This window comes from Anomaloglossus baeobatrachus, chromosome 2 (assembly GCF_048569485.1).
Source record: "Anomaloglossus baeobatrachus isolate aAnoBae1 chromosome 2, aAnoBae1.hap1, whole genome shotgun sequence".
NCBI classification, from domain to species: domain Eukaryota; kingdom Metazoa; phylum Chordata; class Amphibia; order Anura; family Aromobatidae; genus Anomaloglossus; species Anomaloglossus baeobatrachus.
Window position 1 is genome coordinate 688864153 of NC_134354.1, and position 15211 is coordinate 688879363.

At 52.1% G+C, this 15211-nt stretch overlaps 2 protein-coding genes across 3 annotated transcripts in view; one reads left to right on the top strand and one right to left on the bottom strand.

Moving 5' to 3' along the window:
• Positions 1–15211, bottom strand: part of TARBP2 (TARBP2 subunit of RISC loading complex) — a 79865-nt gene that overhangs the window by 58315 nt on the left and 6339 nt on the right. The window contains exons 1-3 of one of the 2 annotated variants that reach the window (XM_075337197.1): positions 12507–12614; positions 9135–9304; positions 7772–7874 (exon numbers count right to left, since the gene is read on the bottom strand). In XM_075337197.1, coding sequence (XP_075193312.1) covers positions 7772–7874; positions 9135–9304; positions 12507–12556 — 323 coding nt within the window. In that variant the 5' untranslated portion in view covers positions 12557–12614. Of the gene's footprint in view, positions 1–7771; positions 7875–9134; positions 9305–12506; positions 12615–15211 lie in introns of those variants that run through there. The other variant, XM_075337199.1, reaches the window with a different exon arrangement.
• LOC142292095 (pleckstrin homology domain-containing family A member 3-like) overlaps positions 13011–15211 on the top strand; it is a 37941-nt gene continuing 35740 nt past the window's right edge. The window contains exon 1 of the mRNA XM_075337200.1: positions 13011–13079. Coding sequence (XP_075193315.1) covers positions 13025–13079 — 55 coding nt within the window. The 5' untranslated portion in view covers positions 13011–13024. The remainder of the gene's footprint in view (positions 13080–15211) is intronic.

The following is a 15211-nucleotide window of genomic DNA, read 5'->3' on the forward strand; positions in this document are numbered from 1 at the left end:
CAAAGGGAACCGCTTCCATTGACGCCACCATCTGACCCAGCACCTGCATGAGGTGCCTGATGGAATGACGGCGGGGCCTCAGCAGAGAGCGGAGCGTACCGCCAGATGAAGGGACTGCTGTTTGACTAAGGGCAGCTTCACAAGTGCCGGCAGAGTCTCGAATTGCATCCCTAGGTACGTAAGTTCCTGGGTCGGGGTCAGAGTGGACTTGGGCAGATTGACAAGCCACCCGAATTGAACAAGCGTGGCGAGAGTGAGCGAGACACTCCGCTGACAGTCTGCACTGGATGAAGCCTTGACTAGAAGGTCGTCCAGGTAAGGAATCACTGCCAACCCCTGGAGGTGCAGAACCGCAACCACTGCTGCCATGACCTTGGTGAATACACGAGGGGCCGTGGCTAACCCGAAGGGCAGAGCCACGAATTGGAAATGTTCCTCTCCGATTGCAAAACGTAGCCAACGCTGGTGTGAAACTGCAATTGGCACATGCAAATAGGCATCTCTGATGTCGATGGATGCTAGAAAATCTCCCTGGGTCATTGAGGCAATGACCGATCGCAGAGATTCCATGCGAAAGTGCCGCACCTGAACATGCTTGTTGAGAAGCTTGAGATCCAGGATGGGCCGGAAGGAACCGTCCTTCTTGGGGACTAGGAAGAGATTTGAGTAGAAACCTCTGAACCGTTCCCGGGCGGGAACCGGTACAATTACTCCGTTGGCCTGCAAGGAAGCCACGGCCTGAGAGAAGGCGGCGGCTTTGGAGCAGGGGGGAGTGGACAGAAAAAATCTGTTTGGCGGGCTTGAAGAAAATTCTATCCTGTAGCCGTGGGAGATGATATCCCGCACCCACTGATCGGAGACGTGTTGGAACCACACGTCGCCAAAGTGGGAGAGCCTGCCACCGACCAAGGACGGTGCTGGCGCAGCCAGATAGTCAAGAGGAGGCTGCCTTAGTGGCAGCGGTTCCTCCGCTCTTCTGAGGACGCGGCTTCGTGCGCCAGCTGGGTTTTCGATCCTTGGCTGAGTTAGTGGACGAGGCTGAGGGCTTAGAGGATGACCAGTTAGAGGAATGAAAGGAACGAAACCTCGACTGGTTCCTGCCCTGGACAGGTTTCCTGGTTTTAGTTTGTGGCAAGGAAGTACTCTTCCCGCCAGTAGCTTCCTTAATAATTTCAACCAGTTGTTCTCCGAACAGCCGGGACCCAGCAAAGGGGAGCCCAGCAAGGAACTTCTTAGAAGAAGCGTCTGCTTTCCACTCTCGAAGCCACAAGATCCTGCGGATCGCGAGGGAATTAGCGGAAGCCACCGCAGTGCGGTGAGAAGCCTCCAGAATGGCAGACATGGCATAGGATGAAAAAGCCGAAGCCTGGGAAGTTAAGGCAACCATTTCGGGCATAGAGTCCCTGGTGAGGGAATGCATCTCCTCCAGAGAAGCAGAGACGGCCTTAAGAGCCCACACCGCTGCAAAAGACGGGGAGAACGAGGCCCCTACCGCCTCATATACAGATTTGGCCAGAAGGTCAATATGGCGGTCAGTGGGATCCTTAAGTGAGGTGCCATCGGCCACAGATACAACTGTCCGGGCTGAGATTCTAGACACTGGAGGATCTACCTTTGGTGAATGAGCCAACTCCTTGACCACCTCTGGTGGAAAGGGAAAACGTTCATCAGAACTACGCTTTGGGAAGCGTTTGTCAGGACAGGCCCTGGGCTTGGTCACAGTGGCCTGAAAACTGGAGTGGTTAAAAAACATACTCCTTGCTCTCTTAGGTGAGGTAAACTGGTGTTTTTCTACCAGAGAGGCTTGTTCCTCTGACACTGGTGGATTGAGGTCCAGTACGGAATTAATGGACGCAATCAAGTCACTAACATCTGCATCCCCTTCAGATAAATCAATGGGGTACATAGAGGTAGCGTCCGAGCCCACAGTAAAGGCATCCTCCTCGCCCTGCACTTCAGCTCGTGAATCAGAGCCGTGGGACGAGGAAGGAGATGAGTCCCTGCGTCTCCGTTTAGGAGGACGGGGTCCGGGAACAAATAAAACATGCTCTGTGAGCTCTGCAGAGCGAGTCGGAGCAGCAGAGGCGCCCTGAGAAGGGGGCTGATGCATGGTCTGCAGAGTCCGGGACAGCTGTCCCATGGAGTCGGCAAAGGACTGGGAGATAGCTTTAGAAAACTATGCTACCCAAGCCGGGGGTTCAGCCACCGGGGCCGGAGCAGCCGGAGGGACCCCTGGGGAGACTCCAGGCTGAGGCACCACCATGTTAGAGCAGGCATCACAATGTGGATATGTGCTCGGTTCAGGCAGTACGAGCTTACATGCAGTGCATATTGAGTACAGCCTTGCAGCCTTGCTCCTAGTGTGAGACATGCTGCTGAGGTGGAGGCTCTGCAGTAAAGAATACAATCCTTCAGAATGACCCTCAGAGAGTGTATAATAAAGCCCACAACCAGAGGTTGTGGCTTACCAGACCGTTTTGTGTGCCCTCCGGATTCCACAGCTCGGACCCCCAGACAGGTTGCAGAGATGCAGCAGTCAGCGCCGATCAGTGTGTAAACGCTGATAAAATGGCGCCGGAGTGAGGAGGGGGGGCGGGGTTTAGTCCAAGAGCGGGAACCGGAGGGCCAAGGGGATATACAGGGGAGGGAAACATCTCCTCAGAGAGGAGTGTCCTCCCCTGAGCTGAACGGCCGGTGGGCGGCGCCGCACTGTCCCCCTGCATGACTGACATGCAGGGGCAGTGAAAACGAAACTAGGCCGCAGCCGAAGCCGGGGCCTAAATTTTCTCATGCGGCCGACGAGCAGGCACCCTCGGCGCGGTTCTCAGGAAAAAACCAGAGAACCGGCCGGAAATCACAGCACAGTGACATAACACACTCACCCCACAATAAATGCACAAGGGACCCTTCAATAACGTCTCAATACTTAGCTTATGAGACGCAGGGCCAGGTCGCTGAGGGGTGAGCGCTCCGTCCGGCAGGGTCCTGAAAGGGCTGCGGATGGAGACCGGTCTCCTGCAAAGCAGCGAGAACCGTGATGGCTCCCACTTCAAGCCAGAGCCCGAGGGATGGTGAAGGAGCGCGGCATGTAAGGCTCCAGCCTTGTAAATCAACCTTAACAGCACCGCCGACACAGTGAGGTGAGAAGGGACATGCCGGAGTCCAGACTGGACCCGCTTTTCTTCCAACTCTTTGAAATCAAAAATCAAAAATCAGATGAGAATGCATGTGTGATCCTCCTGAATACAAAGCATTGAACTGGCTAGATGTGAGTCATCCAGGGGGTGTATATGCTCGGAGGGAGGAGCAGGGCTGTATTTTGCCTTCGTGCTGCCCTAGGCACTTTAAGTGGTCGCGCCCCTTAGTGACAACGTAAAACTGAGTTTTCGCACACGACATCTGTTTAAGGCAGATCTACTCTGTAAAACACTTGAAAAAGTATCAATGAGAAACGAAGGGCACTAACACCCCCTCCCCCCCAATGGGAATCACCACAGGCACATCAAAACATAGCATGAGTATAAAATATTCCCACCGTCCCCACTTATATACTGTGACTGTCACACTGCCCCTAATAAACTACACACTGTCCTCCCTTATAAATTATATCCACCACACCTTCCTCAATTATGAAATATGATCTGCACATTGTCCTCACATCATGCTGCCCCCCTCCTCACAATGTCCCATGCATGCTGCCCCCTCCTCACAATGTCCCATGCATGCTGCCCCCTCCTCACAATGTCCCATGCATGCTGCCCCCTCCTCACAGTGTCCCATGCATGCTGCCCCCTCCTCACAATGTCCCATGCATGCTGCCCCCTCCTCACAATGTCCCATGCATGCTGCCCCCCTCCTCACAATGTCCCATGCATGCTGCCCCCTCCTCACAATGTCCCATGCATGCTGCCCCCCTCCTCACAGTGTCCCATGCATGCTGCCCCCCTCCTCACAATGTCCCATGCATGCTGCCCCCTCCTCACAGTGTCCCATGCATGCTGCCCCCTCCTCAGTGTCCCATGCATGTTGCCCCCTCCTCACAGTGTCCCATGCATGCTGCTCCCTCCTCACAATGTCCCATGCATGCTGCCCCCTCCTGACAATGTCCCATGCATGCTGCCCCCTCCTGACAATGTCCCATGCATGCTGCCCCCTCCTCACAGTGTCCCATGCATGCTGCCCCCTCCTCACAGTGTCCCATGCATGCTGCCCCCTCCTCACAGTGTCCCATGCATGCTGCCCCCTCCTCACAGTGTCCCATGCATGCTGCCCCCTCCTCACAGTGTCCCATGCATGCTGCCCCCTCCTCACAATGTCCCACGCATGCTGCCCCCTCCTCACAATGTCCCACGCATGCTGCCCCCCCTCCTCACAGTGTCCCACGCATGCTGCCCCCTCCTCACAGTGTCCCACGCATGCTGCCCCCTCCTCACAGTGTCCCACGCATGCTGCCCCCTCCTCACAGTGTCCCACGCATGCTGCCCCCTCCTCACAGTGTCCCATGCATGCTGCCCCCTCCTCACAGTGTCCCATGCATGCTGCCCCCTCCTCACAGTGTCCCATGCATGCTGCTCCCTCCTCACAATGCCCCATGCATGCTGCCCCCTCCTGACAATGTCCCATGCATGCTGCCCCCTCCTGACAATGTCCCATGCATGCTGCCCCCCTCCTCACAGTGTCCCATGCATGCTGCCCCCTCCTCACAGTGTCCCATGCATGCTGCCCCCTCCTCACAGTGTCCCATGCATGCTTCCCCCTCCTCACAGTGTCCTATGCATGCTGCCCCCTCCTCACAGTGTCCCATGCATGCTGCCCCCTCCTCACAGTGTCCCATGCATGCTGCCCCCTCCTCACAGTGTCCCATGCATGCTGCTCCCTCCTCACAGTGTCCCATGCATGCTGCCCCCTCCTCACAATGTCCCATGCATGCTGCTCCCTCCTCACAATGCCCCATGCATGCTGCCCCCTCCTGACAATGTCCCATGCATGCTGCCCCCTCCTGACAGTGTCCCATGCATGCTGCCCCCTCCTGACAGTGTCCCATGCATGCTGCCCCCTCCTGACAGCGTCCCATGCATGCTGTCCCCTCCTCACAATGTCCCATGCATGCTGCCCCCTCCTCAGTGTCCCGTGCATGCTGCCCCTCTCCATGAGCTCCTAATGCTGCCTTCCTCTTTTCCATAATGACACCTCCATGCTGCCCCATTCATCCTAAGACCACCACACTAACGCTTATGCTGAGACCCCCCCCCACACACACTACCCCACTCTTGATATTGACTCCCCTACATTGTTCCACTCCATACTGAGCCCAGACATGCTGCCCCTTCTCCATAATGAGCTCCCAATGCTGGCCCCCTCTTATTCTGAGTCCTTACACTCCCCCCCCATCGATATTGTCATTGCTCTATCCCTCAACCCTTGTCCTCTGTCTCTAGCATTGTCCCCTCTCTCCCATTCCCCCAGCAGCAACCGCTCTCTCTCGCCTTCACCAGCAGCCTCTCCCCCAGCATCAGCCTCCCTCTCCCCAGCCTCCCCCAGCATCAGCCTCTCTCCCCCCAGCCTCCCCCAGCTTCAGCCTCTCTCCCCCAGCATCAGCCTCTCTCCTCCCAGCCTCCCCCAGCATGAGCCTCCTCCAGCATCAGCCTCTCTCCTCCCAGTCTCCCCCAGCATGAGCCTCCTCCAGCATCAGCCTCTCTCCTCCCAGCCTCCCCCAGCATCAGCCTCCTCCAGCATCAGCCTCTCTCCTCCCAGCCTCCCCCAGCATCAGCCTCCTCCAGCATCAGCCTCTCTCCTCCCAGCCTCCCCCCAGCATCAGCCTCCTCCAGCATCAGCCTCTCTCCTCCCAGCCTCCCCCAGCATCAGCCTCCCTGCTCCCAGCTTCCCCCAGCATCAGCCTCCCTCCTCCCAGCCTCCCCCAGCATCAGCCTCCCTCCTCCAAGCCTCACCTTCCCCCTCCCAGCCTCAGCCTCCCTCCTCCCAGCCTCCCCCAGCTTCAGCCTCCCTCCTCCCAGCCTCCCCCAGCTTCAGCCTCCCTCCTCCCAGCCTCCCCCAGCTTCAGCCTCCCTCCTCCCAGCCTCCCCAGCCTCAGCCTCCCTCCTCCCAGCCTCCCCAGCCTCAGCCTCCCTCCTCCCCCAGCCTCAGCCTCCCTCCTCCCAACCTCCCCAAGCATCAGCCTCCCTCCTCCCAGCCTCCCCCAGCCTCAGCCTCCCTCCTCCCAGCCTCCCCCAGCCTCAGCCTCCCTCCTCCCAGCCTCCCCCCAGCCTCAGCCTCCCTCCTCCCAGCCTCCCCCCAGCCTCAGCCTCTCTCTCTCTTCCCAGCCTCCCCCCAGCCTCAGCCTCTCTCTTCCCAGCCTCCCCCCAGTCTCAGTCTCTCTCTCTTCCCAGCCTAAGCCTCTCTCTCTCTTCCCAGCCTCCCCTCAGCCTCTCTCTCTTCCCAGCCTCAGCCTCTCTCTCTCTCTCTTCCCAGCCTCCCCCCAGCCTCTCTCTTCCCAGCCTCCCCCCAGCCTCTCCCTCTCTCTCTCTCTTCCCAGCCTCCCCCCAGCCTCTCTCTCTTCCCAGCCTCACGCCAGCCTCTCTCTCTTCCCAGCCTCACCCCAGCCTCTCTCTCTTCCCAGCCTCACCCCAGCCTCTCTCTCTTCCAAGCCTCACCCCAGCCTCTCTCTCTTCCCAGCCTCCCCCCAGCCTCTCTCTCTTCCCAGCCTCACCCCAGCCTCTCTCTCTTCCCAGCCTCCCCCCAGCCTCTCTCTCTCTTCCCAGCCTCCCCCCAGCCTCTCTCTCTTCCCAGCCTCCCCCAGCCTCCCCTTGCATGATTACAGTGGACAAAAAGAGGCATCGCAATTTGCAACGATCATCAACTAACCTGTAAGGTGCCCATACATTCTAGGCTCTGCCTTACCTGCTCCGGTGCCCGCCGCCCTGCTCTGGCTGGCTCCTCTTCTGGCTTGCTCCAGCTGCAGACGCGTCCTCCTCCGCGGCGTGTGCCATCTGCAGCATTGGACGCTGCAGCACGGGGCAGTGAGCTGATTGTCGCGCCCGTGCGCCTCTGACCCCAGAAGTGCAGGCCATGGAACTTCCGGGGTTAGTCAGCTCACAATGCCTGGCGCCCGCCATGTATTTAAATAGACAGCAGAAGTGCGCCTCTCCTCCCTACCAACCCCCCCCCACCCCCCCGGAACACAGCCGAGTGTAACGGAGGGAGGGACGGGGGGCGGGGATGTAAAAAAAAAAAAAAAAAAAAATTATATATTATTTTTTTTTTTTTTTTTGCTGCCAGAAAGTGCCGCCCCCCGCAACGTGCCGCCCTAGGCACGGGACCACGGGTGCCTAGTGGCAAATACGGCCATGGGGAGGAGCTACACTTTTTAGTGTAGTACTTTGTGTGTCCTCCGGAGGCAGAAGCTATACACCCATGGTCTGGGTCTCCCATAAGGAACGATGAAGAAACATGAAAAATAAAATATGCATAACTGCTATGAATAATAGGAATATAAGAGATGTTTAGCCATTGTATTGATCAATGCAAAAGAGCCCCAGACATACATTTTTTAGTTAGTATGCCCCTTAGGAAAGGCCAGAAAAATTAGTACCGAATAAAAAGGTCCATATCACGAACTGTATGGCAGATTTCCAAAAAAGAAAAAAAAAACAAAAAAAAAAACCTATATACTCAGGGGAGCAGCAGGAATCAGATAAGAGCAAAATCTGGCCACTTTTGTCCTGGTAACATGTGCACTTTAAGTAGCGCTGAATAACCATCTGCCCATCCTCACCTGTTCTCCTCGATAATTGTTCGAAACATAGTCCCACTCTTGAGTATGGCGATTGCCACTTCTGCCGCCTTGTGCTTTGCAGCTTTCTTGCTGGGTCCTTGACCTGATGGAAAGAAGTAGCATAACAAATTTCAGCACATCACTTCTATTATAGACTCCCCTACACCAGGACCCAAAGAGGCCAGTGATAAATGACTCATTTTGGGGGGCGAGAGGCTTTTTACTTTTTAATATTGCATTTGTCAATTATGTTTTATACAAGGATATTAAAATTAACTTGCTCTGTCAAGGGAGGAATTTGGTTGAAGACTGCTAACGGAGTCTTCGTTTGGGATATCCAGAGACAGTGCTGTATTAGCTGTATATCAGTGCCAATATATCAATGTATATAAGACAATGAACACACAGACATGCTCTCTCTTTCAGCCAGCATCATCAACTGACTCGTATAATTCTATAGATCCAATTATACAGTAAGTAAGCATAAATAACCTTGAAGCTAAACAGGGAGTGCATTTAATCCCCAATTTCTCACAGCACATTGCCTCCTGCCTCCCGTGCATTCCTTCTGTGTGAACATTACTGATAACACTTCTGCAGCTTCACATTCTGGCTTCATTATCTTTGGTTAACTCCTTCATGATTATACAACTTAGAATTATATTATGGGTCTATGCGATGGCTACATTGACAGACAGATAATTATGAAACTACATCTATATTTTGATTATTTACACACACAGATATTCTTATTACGTTTGAACAAACAAGCTATAGCCGAGTGCCACCTCCACAGCTCTGTTAAAGAGTTTATTTGGTAAATAACATTTAGTGTGGTGATACTTGTATGATTACTAGGATGAGGGTGAATTATGAGGACGGGGTCCCAGAGTTCACCGTGAACAAATACAACTATTGCTCTGTTCACTGTTGGAGTGGTCATCATGTAATCCACTCATGCAGGAAATATGGGACCCCCACTCTCGTTATTCATGGGGGTCACAGTGATCACTTATTAAAGACCAATTTTGTGGACACGTGATCATTCACACGGAGGACTTGACAATCTATTCTTGAGAATGGAGGAACCCTAGCTGTTGGATCATACATGGGTGGGAAGGTGATAAATGTTTATGGGACAGCACCTTCATACGGGTTATATCAGCGTAAACTTGAAGAGTCTACCATTATAGTTCAGCCTTATTTACATGGGCAAAAAGAGGCAAATAGCTATTGAGGAGATCCATGCATGGCTGACATCACTTGTAGGAACAGTAAAATGGACGAGTTGTCCCCAAGGCAAGATAGTTCTGAGTGCATCATCAAGAAACTTCACAAGCTCCACTTCAATAAACCCACTAACCGGTACAATTGAGGTCTCCAACGGATACACGAAACGTAAAGTTGGGTTGATGGGCTTGTCCTTCAGCTTTGAGTAGATCATACACGGGGGTCTTTCCTACCCGAGTCCCATACTCCTGCAGTAAGCTGATGGGGGTCTTCCCAGGACACAACGTCAGCATCTGCTCTAAACTGCAAAGAAAAACATATCAGTATTAATTATATTGTTCTCCATAACTATCATTAGCCAGTTTATGAAAATATATTCATGTAAAAGATTCACTGCAGCGACCACTGCACGTGGGGATACATGAGGCTGGGGGGGGGAATCACTAGTTTGTGTGTTCTGCTGATCCACCAGAACATTTGTATCTATATATGGGATTATTTTTCATCACGATGAATCTCAAAATATTACACAAAGATAATTATGAATGCCCATTCTTAAAGAAGCACGCTCATCAAAATGTTTAGACTCTTAATATACTGCAATCATATTCTATAGCACTGTGTACTTACAATTACTAAATTTGCCCTTCTACCCAGTTAATGCTTCTCTTTTCCATTAGGTCTGACATGTGATTAAAAACAGAGAAGCTGAATCATTCTAAGCTCTATGTAGAAACAGAAAATCTCTTTTCCCTGCATGAGTCATCACCTTCTTCACCTCCTGACCCAGCTTTTCCCTCTCCCCCTGCCAGGGACTTTGCAGTGATGACCAGTGATGAGTGACCATACTCGGCACTGTTTAATGCGCGATCAAGTATTTTGTGGATGCTCGAGAAGCAAGAGAAAAGGGAGAGGAACGGCGAGAGAAAGGGGGAAGGGGGGCGGTGAGAGAAAAAGGAGGGGGGGCGGCGAGAGAAAAGGGGAATGGGGGCGGCGAGAGAAAAGGGGAATGGGGGCGGCGAGAGAAAAGGGGAATGGGGGCGGCGAGAGAAAAGGGGAATGGGGGCGGCGAGAGAAAAGGGGAATGGGGGCGGCGAGAGAAAAGGGGAATGGGGGCGGCGAGAGAAAAGGGGAATGGGGGCGGCGAGAGAAAAGGGGAATGGGGGGCGGCGAGAAAAAAGGGGAAAGGGGGCGGCGAGAGAAAAGGGGAAGGGGGGCGGCGAGAGAAAAGGGGAAGGGGGCGGCGAGAGAAAAGGGGAAGGGGGCGGCGAGAGAAAAGGGGAAGGGGGCGGCGAGAGAAAAGGGGAAGGGGGCGGCGAGAGAAAAGGGGAAGGGGGCGGCGAGAGAAAAGGGGAAGGGGGCGGCGAGAGAAAAGGGGAAGGGGGCGGCGAGAGAAAAGGGGAAGGGGGCGGCGAGAGAAAAGGGGAAGGGGGCGGCGAGAGAAAGGCTTCATAGAGCCAAAGAAGGGTGGAGATAGATGAAAAACCAGCAGGTGGATGTAAGGACGCTCTCACACATCTGGCTTTTCGCCGGTTTGACGGATACGGCGCACGCCAGTAGAGTATGATACAGTACAGTGGCAGTGCCGCAGCTTCCGTGTCACATGCTCCGGTCACATGACAGCACGTGACCGGAGCTTGTTGCGCGACCATTGTACTGTATACACTATACGGGAGCGTGCCGGATCCGACAGAGTGAAGAAAAGACGGATGTGTGAAAGCGGCCTAAATGATTGGCCATGATCACGAGCGCCTGTACTTTGCTTGAATAGTGAGTATGTGGTGTTAAGAGTCCTGTTAAACCTCTTCACCACCCGGAGATTTTCTGTTTTTCCTCCCCTTCTTCTAAAAGCCATAACTTTTATTTTTCAGTCAATATAGCCATATGACTGCTTGTTTTTTTATGGGGCGAGTTGTACTTTTGAATGACACCATTAATTTTCCCCCACATTGTACTGGAAAACTAAAACCAAATTCCAATTGCAAAAAAAAAAAGAAAAAAAAGTGCAGTTCCACTATTGGGGTTTTTTCATTTACTGTGTACAATTTCTGGTAAAACTGACCCGGCATTATGATTCCCCAGGTCAGTACAAGTTCATAGATTCTAGCAAAACATGGCACTTCTGTTGATGGTGCACAAGTAGGATACAATCCCATAACCAATACAACAGAAAATGTGGCACTCCGGAGTTTGTGAAACAATGGCGATTTTTCCAAGACACTTCCAAGCATAAACGTTTCGGCCCGTAATGGACCGTCCTCAGTGCGCAGTGGTGGTAGTGTCTGTTTCCCAGCAGAGGCAAGCGTTACAAGGTTTCCTGCGGTGTCCACCGCTATACTGAGCAAACGTTTATATTTTTTGATTGATCAGGCATTTCTGAATGCAGCAATAGCAAATGTGTATTTTTTATTTGTTCTATTTCCAATGGGGCAAAAGGTGGGTGATTTGAACTTATATGGGGGGGGGGGGTTCATTTTTACCCTTTTTATTAATTTTATTAGTTCTTAGTCAACTTGAAGCCTGCACTGTCCGATTATTTCTGCTGCGCTTCAGCATTTCTGCAGTACAGAGGGATGCTGATCTCCGGTGTGTACCAGCGGTCATCAGCTGACCACAGGCTGTCACGACAACCCATCGGCACCCAGTGATAGAGTCATGAGGCCGCCATTGGGGAATGGCAAAATCTAAGCGCCAATGGCGCCTCCCTGCTGGCGCTTAGATTTTGCTGTCATATTCTGACAGCTTGATCTAACAAGGGTTATCTCCGATCATCCACAGCTTTTAGCTGCACACATCTACCTATCAGATCAGCCGATACATGCGCAGAAAAACATGGGCTCGACGCGCAGTCTCGCATTAAAGGGCCAGACATGGCCAATGATTATCGTGTGAATGGGCCCTTCGCTGCGTTTACACTGCAAGATAATTGTGACTAAAGGGTTAAAAACGTTCATTTCACGAATATTTTGCAGTGTAAACAGGCTGCCAATCACCGAATGACCAAAGTGCTTGATCGTCAGGTGAAATGATCTTTTACACAGAGCAAATGTGAAAGAAAAAAATAAATCATCGCCCTCAGAGGTGCATTCTCCTGTATAGCCATGACGGGCAGTGCCAAGGACCATGACAGCCTCTGTGCCCTCAGTGATCGATTAGATCGTATCGTTTGCTTTGGTCTGTGTTATAGCAGCTGCTGAACGATCATCCCATTATCAGGATAGATTGTCCGTATGTGTCCAGTGTCTCTGCAGCGCCCCCACTGGGGAGCAGACGTATTACACACTGCCCATAGCGATGAAAGGTGTGTGTAAGGCTGGAATGCTCCGGTGCTCCAGAGAGAAAACGCTGTGTGGCAGGGCAGTGACACTGAACAGCCGGTACAAGCTCCTGAACAAGGCGCCGGCCCGGGACACAGCACTGCCGGCCGCACACCTCCATGACTGCGCTATCATTTATTATCAGCGCCAATGCGGAGAGGAACAGTCCGGCAGACTGCGCCTCCTACCTGGGACACCCGGGGCACGTCTGGTTCCCACAGTCCTCGGTCTCACTCATTCCCTCCTGCTCTCCGCTAACCAGCAACAATGGCCGGGGCGGGAAGGAGGGACTCGGGAGGTCATACAGTCAAAAACCCCGTAGCTCGCTGGGAATTGTAGTGATGACACCGCATGAATTACCCGCAATAAGGCAGATTCCAAACTACACTTCCCGGCATGCCACCGTTCAAACAACACCTGCTAAAACGTCCAATCGTGTAACGGTTTTGTCTGCACGTGCATAAAGCCGCAGCCTATAGACAGCGGCACCAGACGTAACAAACATGGCAGCTCATGCGTTACAAGTGGCATGTGGTGACCTCAATACACGCCCACTGGGCCACGCGGCGTCCACTCTGAAAAATGATTGGTTGAGGCCTGCGAATCTTATCTCCTTAGGAGAGGCCACACCTCCACATGTCATTCATTGGTCCGTCAGAGACAAATCGCTCGGGGATAGGACTTCCTCCTGTGGGGGGGCGTGGCAATGAAGCAGCTGGACATGGAGGGATCTCTGCAGAAATGGACTAACTACTTGTCTGGTGCGTACAGAGGTCGGGGACTGGGTGTGCATGTGTGTATATATGTGTACGTGTATATATGTATATCTGTGTACGTGTATATATGTAAATATGTATGTGTATAAAATATACTGTAAGTGTCTGTATGGATCACTCATGTGTAATTAGCATTGCTGGGACTTGTAGTTCTTTGTTGATAGTATATAGCCATCAGTGTGTAGGATGACTGCCTCCTACTCACTGCAGATGGGAACACTATGGGATTTCTGTTTTTCTAGGTATTTGCTGCCAAATCAGAATGGAAGAGGAAAACAATAGAAAATCTGTCCCTCCACTAGGTGGCACCAGAGAGGCAGTTTCCTTCCTTTTGGTTGAGAGCTCATTTGCATACTTTTTCCCAGTGAATTCTCTCCAGTTGTAATAATGGTTCTCAGTATTAGAAAGTGTTTCCCCGAAAATAAGACACTGTACTATATTTTTTTTTTTTGCCCCGAAAAAAAGTGCTAGGTCTTATTTTCGAGGGAGGGCTTATTGTCAGGGAAACATGGTGGGGGGGAAAATTAACCACCAACCCCCCCACCCCAAAAATGCAGATCACCCTTCCAGGAAACTCATACTTATCAGACCCTGGGCACCTGCATGGCTCCCAGGTCCTCCTGCGATCCTCGGTGGGCACTCCCAGCATGTATTGTGCACGCCGTCCTCCCCTCCTTCTGGTCAAAATGCACGCGCACACACTCACCACATACAGTGATACCACTTGCTTCCAACCAGCAGTGTTCTCTCTGCTCTCATGTCTCTATGGTGCGTTCCACCCCAGGTCCTCCATGCGTTCCACCCACAGGTCCTGGTGCTCCACTGCACTGCGTCCCAGGTCCCTATGCCGGCCAGAAACAATTGATATCTGTGTGTGTGTGTGTGTGTGTGTGTGTGTGATCTGATGTGTGTGTGATCTGATGTGTGTGTGTGTGTGTGTGTGTGATCTGATGTGTGTGTGTGATCTGATGTGTGTGTGTGTGATCTGATGTGTGTGTGTGTGTGTGTGTGATCTGATGTGTGTGTGTGTGTGTGTGTGATCTGATGTGTGTGTGTGTGCGATCTGATGTGCATGTGTGTGTGTGCGATCTGATGTGTGTGGGTGTGTGTGTGTCTGTGGGTGCGATCTGATGTGTGTGGGTGCGATCTGAAGGGGGGGACTGGAGTACAGTTGCGCCAAATTTTGTGATGACACTTTGTTTTATGGGGAGAAAAACGTCTACAGCAGTGACCCCAGCCTTGGCCCCCTTATGACGTCCAGTTCGGGTATCCCAGCATGCACAAGGGGTTCTCAAACAAAACGTCATTAGAACAGAAGTTTAAAAAAAAAAAAAAAGGAAGATGGAGGGAGAGGGAATTTTTAACATTAGAAAAGTGATTAGACTAAATAGATAGACATTTAGGATTAAATTCATATTCTGTTCTGGACCTCCCCTTTAATGTAAAACATGACATCCCAAAGAGATATAAAAAAACGCAGCATCAAAAACACCAATAACCTAATTTAGCTAATAGGTGCAGAAAAACGACTGAAAATCTGCAACATCAAAAACTCATCAAAAACTCTTCGTATTTAAAAGGCTATGAGTGATGAGGTCACTGAAGTTTGCGGGTCAACTTGTGGAACACATGAAAGGTTGACACCCATAGGGGAAGGGAGCAGAGCCTGGTCCTGGAGCCATAACCGTTGTGTAAGGCCAATTTCGGATGTCCGTGTTTAATCAGGTACAAGCCACACACATGAGTATGGTCATCTGTGTTTGCATACGTGTGACACGTACTGCAGAAAACACGTGTCTTTGAAATAAAAATATTTTCTATATTCACCTGTATCCATTGCTGCTTTCTGTGGCTCTGCTGCCTCCTGCTTCCGACCCCCACTAATTATGCTCATTGAATATTCACTGCACCTCAGACCTGGAAGCAGGAGCATCGCCAGGGGCAGCATCAGGGACTGCATTGCCGGTGGCAGGTGAGTATCCAGCAGTGTGTGTGCAGTGATGTCCAGGAGGTCATGGGAGTTCCCAGTTAACTCTGATGACCTCCTGATGACACCCACGCTACAGTGGGTTTCACCACGGTGACTTCACGAGTTCATCAGAGTTCATTGGGAACTC